Source organism: Diceros bicornis, chromosome 31 (genome assembly GCF_020826845.1).
Source record: "Diceros bicornis minor isolate mBicDic1 chromosome 31, mDicBic1.mat.cur, whole genome shotgun sequence".
NCBI lineage: Eukaryota > Metazoa > Chordata > Mammalia > Perissodactyla > Rhinocerotidae > Diceros > Diceros bicornis.
Window position 1 is genome coordinate 12,324,534 of NC_080770.1, and position 6,076 is coordinate 12,330,609.

At 57.1% G+C, this 6,076-nt stretch overlaps 1 protein-coding gene across 6 annotated transcripts in view; it reads left to right on the forward strand.

Moving 5' to 3' along the window:
- VPS37C (VPS37C subunit of ESCRT-I) overlaps window positions 1-3,298 on the forward strand; it is a 28,371-nt gene extending 25,073 nt beyond the window's left edge. For all 6 annotated transcript variants that reach the window (XM_058526742.1, XM_058526744.1, XM_058526740.1 and 3 more), the window contains 2 exons: window positions 91-173; window positions 943-3,298. In XM_058526742.1, coding sequence (XP_058382725.1) covers window positions 91-173; window positions 943-1,665 — 806 coding nt within the window. In that variant the 3' untranslated portion in view covers window positions 1,666-3,298. The remainder of the gene's footprint in view (window positions 1-90; window positions 174-942) is intronic.
- Window positions 3,299-6,076: the final 2,778 nt, after the last annotated feature.

The window sequence follows — 6,076 nt, forward strand, 5'->3', positions numbered from 1 at the left end:
CACAGAGGACACTTGGAGAGCCTTGGCTGAGACCTTGGCCTCCAACCCTGCATCGAGAGGCACTTCTGAAATGCCTACCTTCCCTTCCAGAGAAATTTTCTTCAGCTCTGCAGCCAGCGACCTTGTTGGACCTTCTGCAGGTCGAAGGCATGAAGATTGAGGAAGAGTCGGAGGTGAGATGGCCCTTGACACCCCCTCTTCCTTGAGTAGAGTGTCAGTCCTGGAGCAGGAGCCCTCGTAGTGAGCACTGGCTGTCACAAAGTGTGGGACAGGGTGCTTTAGTAGCCTTGAGTCCCAGTGGAGGGCCTTTTGGATGCAGATGACAGGAATGCAGTCTCACCAGCTGAAGCAGAAGTGGGCGACTCACGGCCAGGCCACCGGTAGCTGGCAGACCCAGATGGAAGGCAGTGCGGCGGGAGCCCTTGAGGACTGAAGCCAGCCCCCAGCCCCCTCTTCTCCTGGGGCTGCCTGGTCTCTCTTTCCTGCTTCTCTCTGGGCATCTCTTCAGTCTCTGTGGGCAGACTGGCTCTCTCTACTTCTCCGTGCTCTGAGCAAAGGAAGCTTCCAGGTCCTCCCGGCCCTGGGCTAGCCTGCACTAGCAACCGAGTAGCTAGTGTTCCCCGGTCATTCAACATGTACATGCAGTAGCCACAGTGGGCCTGGCACGATGCCAGGGGCGGGGGACAGCAGTGACCATGACAGACTCTGCCCGCCCTCCAGGAGCTGACATTCTGGTGAGGGAGAGAGTAAATAAACGAGCATGTGTAATATGTCAACAGTAATAAGGGCCGGGAAGAGAAATTCCAAAATGGGGACCAGAGAAGGCAGGGAGCGCTTGAGGCGCATGGAGAGGGGAGGCCCGCAGCTGATCTTTTACCTGGGGAACATGGGTGGCCTTGATCCCAGCAGGTCCCTGTTGTCACCAGACCTTGTGTCTTCCAGGCCATGGCTGAGAAGTTCCTGGAAGGTGAGGTGCCCTTGGAAACGTTTCTGGAGAACTTTTCCTCCATGAGGACGCTGTCACATCTGCGCCGGGTTCGCGTGGAGAAGCTCCAGGACGTGATAAGGAAGCCCAGAGCTTCCCAGGAGCCGGCTGGTGACGCCCCTCCTCCCCGCCCGCCACCCCCACCTCGCCCAGCCCCGCAGGCAACGCCACCTCTGGCCGAAGAGCCACTGCAGTCATCAGCGGTGCCTCCCTTCCCTTTGCCCTACAGCCTGTCTCCCAGCATGCCCGTGGGCTCCACCGCCCAAGGCGTGCTCCCCCCGGCCCCCTTCCCGGTGGTGTCCCAGCCCTCCTTCTCCTACAGTGGGCCTTTGGGCCCCCCGTACTCATCAGTCCAGCCAGGACCCAGGGCTGCTGCTGCGGGCTACTCCTGGTCCCCACAGAGGAGCACCCCGCCCCGGCCGGGCTATCCCGTGGCCCCCTCTGGTGCCTCTGGCCCCGGCTACCCCATGGCAGGGAGCCGGGCCCCCAGTCCTGGTTATCCTCAGCAGACCCCCTACCTCTCACCAGGAGGAATACCTCCCTACCCAACACAGCCCCAGCTCCCCAGTTTCCCAGGCCAGCCCCAGCCCTCAGGCCCCTCTCAGCCACCCTATCCCCCTGGGCCCGCCCCTCCCTATGGATTTCCACCACCTCAGGGTCCTGCCTGGCCTGGGTACTAGACGCAGTCCTGGCCCTTGGCCCTTCCCTACTTCCGCCTCTACCGCAACCTTAGGCCCACCCTACGCGAGATTCGAGGTTAAATTGGAAGTGGAGTTGGCACTCCTTGTGGACTTGTGTCGGCACACCAGGGCCTTGGGGGGACCTGGCTGGGAGCACGCGGGCCCAGAAAGGCAGTGTGACCGGCTTGGCCGCACCAGATGTCACTGCCCTTACTGGCCTCCCCGGGGAAGGGAAGGCATCCTTTCAGTGACTGGCTTTCGCCTTTCTGGTGCTGGCCAGACGGGGCGTCCAGTCGCTCTCCGTGGATGTGAGCCAGCGGATACATGTGTTTGTGGACATCTTGTGCCTGCGCTCACAGGCACCTGAACCAAATCAGCGTTATCTTGGCGGCAAAGTGGCCAGGTCTTTGGCCGCTGCTCATTCCCTCCCTCTCCCTGGGATTTGGCACATTCCTCGTGGCACCCATGCTGAGGAGTGCAGCTGTTCGTGTCCATCTGGTCCATTCAAGGATGGCCTGCCCCACACACCATAACTAGGGTTGGATCAGAAGGAGAAAACAGTTAGGAAAAACGCATCATGACTTTTAAGTCACATCAAGCCATAATTGAACTCTGCTAGGTGGATGTCAGAGAAGCTTGTCCTCTCTGCTGGTTTGAACCACAGCAGCAGAGCCAGCGCAGCGAGAAGGGTGGGGACTGAAGGTGGACCCCAGACCTTGCTGCCGCCAGTTGGAAAATCTGGGGGGCCACCGTAGACCCTCTGGCTGGAGAAGAGGGAGCAGCTCTGGCGCAGGAGATTGTCGTCACATCGGGGCTCATTTAGGAGTGGAGGGCTGGTCGCCTCCCTGCCACCCTCTCTTCTCTGGGCCCCTCCGCTTCCGGTTGACTTTTCTGAGGCCCTCCCCATCCATCCATCCACTCCTTCAGTGCCTTGAATCTCATTCATAGCAGTCTCCTCCCTTCATCCCCTTCCTCTGGCTCCCTTGATGTAGCTCTCCCCCCTCCCAGTATCCTTCCTAAGACAGACATCAAAAGATGCCCTAACAGTAACCTCCCAGTGGTGCTTTCTAAAACACCATCACTATGTCGGAGTCCGTTTCTTTGCATCTCTCTTGTCTTCAGAATGTAAAGGGCAAGGATTGTGACTCCATGCCACATGCAGCCCCCAGCACGTTGGGGATTTTAAGCATGTTCAGTAATAAAAATGACAATACACCAAAGGGGGTGTGATGAGCGAAGCATTAACTTGGTTGTTCTAGATTTGAACCAGGTCTCGAGGGCAGACTCTGGAGCTGCTATTGATTAGAAGTCATATGTGCCTTGAAATGTCCACTACTCGAGTACCCAGCATCTGGTGGGCATGGGGTGCTGGGGGCCAACGAGGAAACTCAACCTTCTGGTGCCTGCCCCCTCCCCGGCCCGCATGCCATCAGTGGGTATGTGTGCGCGCAATGAGATGCTCCATTAGTGCTGTCGGTTCCTTGCCAATTGTGCTTGCTTCTCGTAAGTTATTTATATAAAAAGAGAAATCACTAATGGACTCTACTGGTTTGAGTGCTTCTGAACTGGATGAAGGATCTCCCATATGTTTGTATAATTAATTGCCATAATAAACTTTGATGAGTTACAAGTAGTGTTGTGGCTCCGGAGGGTTTGAGATGTGAAGATGTGGCTGCTTGGGGGTTATTGATTTCCTGTGCAGCCTTCAGGATCCCGCTCTGCTGAAAGGCCTCTTTGATTCACATCCACAAAGCCTCGTCTATCTGGATGTCGTGTCTTGAGCTGCTGCCCTCCCCTGCTCCTTCACCCCCCGGGCCTGGCTCTTCCAGAATTTCCCCTTCCTCCACCACTCTGGTTTTCCATCTTGGGCGTTTTCACGCTGGAGCCTGCCTGTTCTCGTCCTAGCAGAGCTTGGTCTGTGTGAGGCCGCAGGGCCCCACTAGGGGGCGCTCAGGCCTCAGCCTAGCTTGGGAGGGGCTCTTTCCTGCCACCTGCTGGGCTGACGAGGACCCTCTGGTCTCAGCCTCTCCAGGATCCCCAGCTGGGGTCAGAGGCTTCCCATCCAGTTTCTAAACTGGGATAGAGGGGCAGCGGGCTACTAAACTGGCTGTGGAGCAGAGAGGTCTTCTGCCTTTGCCCAGCCTGCCTCCCCCCAGCTCTCCCTGAGCTCAGCTGGTTATCGGGAGGCCTGGGAGGGCATCTTCTGCTTCCAGCAGAACCTGGGGAGACCAGGTGTCTAATGGACCCTCAAGTCAGCCCTTCTACTTTTCCTTTCCTGCAAGGTGACAAGGGCAGGCTGCCTGTGGTGATGCCCAGAGATGCAGAGAGTCGCCAATATTGGATACTCAACAGGGCTGCACGTTTTGTTAAGCTTTAGATGTACATTATCTCGTGGGGTCCTCTCAACAACTGTTTGACGTCCAAGCTTAATCAAGTGGAGGAGACTGCAGAGTGGGTGATCCAGTGACCAGGTCACACAGCCTAGAGGGGTGGGGGCTTGCTCCTGGCTCTGTCAGACCTGGCTGCAGGGGTCCCATGGTGATGCCTTTGTGGCATCAGAAGTCCTCAGGCTTTGAGGGATCACAGTCCTGAGAAAAGCTTAGGGGATCTAAGCCCATAGCTGACAGTCCCCTGGGCTCTGGTCAAATGTTTACTGCCCTTTGCCCCCTCCTGCACTCTGGCTTTACCTTGCAATTGTGGGGGGCTGAGGACACAGGACACCAGGGGGAACTAGAAGACGACTTGGCTTTGTAGGAAGAAGCTGAAAGTCTCACTGGGGGGGCATGATCAAGTCACCTGCTTTGGGTTGGTCCCAGAGTGGTGGCAGGGTGCACCAAGGGGTGAGGAGAGGAGACACCACTTCACCACTTCCCAAGAAAGGGCTTGGAGAGCTGCTTCAGCTGGTCACCCAGTGTGTGGCACCCCTGCTGCTCCTCGCTCTCCCTTCTCCCCAGGCCCTCCACACCTTAGATCTAGCACATTCTGGCTCACAGGCACTCCCCACGCCCCCCTCCCCATCCTGCATCCGCCATATGAAATCATCGGTGCCCTTTGCCAGACCGCAGTGGGGCTCTAGTTGCACGGACGAGGACAGACCCTAAGTGTCACATGTAGAGCCTCAAAGAAATTCCTAGCAGGGTAAGGACACGTGGCTGTGTTAGTGGGGCGAGGCCACTTGAAATGTCCTTTCAGCTGTTAGGTTAGTTCCACTCAGTACTCCCAGGTCCTAGAAGCATGACAACTTAGAAGCTAGACTTGGTGCTCGGTAGTCTAAGTGAGCTTTCCTCTTGGGTCCTTCATTTTCTTGACTTGACGTGAGAAGAACGTGCTAGAATCAGGTTGCACACTCAAATGCCTCCGAGGGTCGGGGTGGGTAGGTAACGTGATTTAGGGGAGTGGGCCGGAGTGTGGGGAATACACAAGTGAGTGCAGCCCTCTCTGGTTGAAGGGTGGCCCTGCTCTGCTCTCGCAGGAATGTGGACCTGGAGGTGACCCTGGTCACGGCAGGCATCCTCTACAGCTGAGGGGGTGGCTGTGGGAGTTGCTCACGGGAGGAGCAGTGCTGACCCCACAGCCCGTGGGCTGTGTCTACCCACCAAGGCTAGAACTTGACAAAGGTGCCTCCAAGGCTGAGATGGTTCCTATTCAAGTTGCTTAACCAAACAGATCTTTTCAGAAAGGCATCACTCAAGCCTACCACCACTTGGCAAACAGTTTTCTAAACAGACTTTTTGCCTCAACGCTGCTCTTTTTTGAGGGCTGTTTGTTTTTTAAGTAGGCCATGGTGGCGTTGAGGCCACTGTATGGTGGCCCAGCTAGAGATTAAAGAGCTCTGATCCAACAAAGGCGCTGGTGGGAGACACTTGGTGCCTGGCATCCGTTGCTCCTCCCTGAGGGCAGCCTCTCAGTCCCTGTGAGGAACCCTCCTCCTTGCCATGCATAGGAGGGTGACTGGGTGTCTGTTTTCTGGATTCCCGGGATGGCCAGGGGCAGATCCACACCCTGAGCTCAGCCACTGGGCTCCCTTGGGACTCTGAGTCCTGAGCAAGGGGAGGGCGGAGGCCCTGCTGGAGGGTGTTGGTAGGGACAGAGTGCTGACCGGACTCTTCCGGCATGCTAGTGCCACCCCCTCCCCTGCCATATCCTTCTAGTAACTTCCTTTTGCTCTTTAGAGTTGGCTTCTGTGGCTTGGACTATTGATCTCTGTTGCTCCCAGCAGATACAGTGCCAAATCGTTTGGAGAAAGGCCCCACACCCAAGGCGTGTTACCCTGCTGCTTGGTCTCCTCAGGGCGCTGTCTGAGGCTCATGGGCTTAGTGAGGCCCGGCACAGCCTCTCCCTCTGCTGGACTCCCTCTACTGGCCTAGGTAGATAGTCTCCTCCTGCTCATGCTTAGGAAACCCAGGCACCC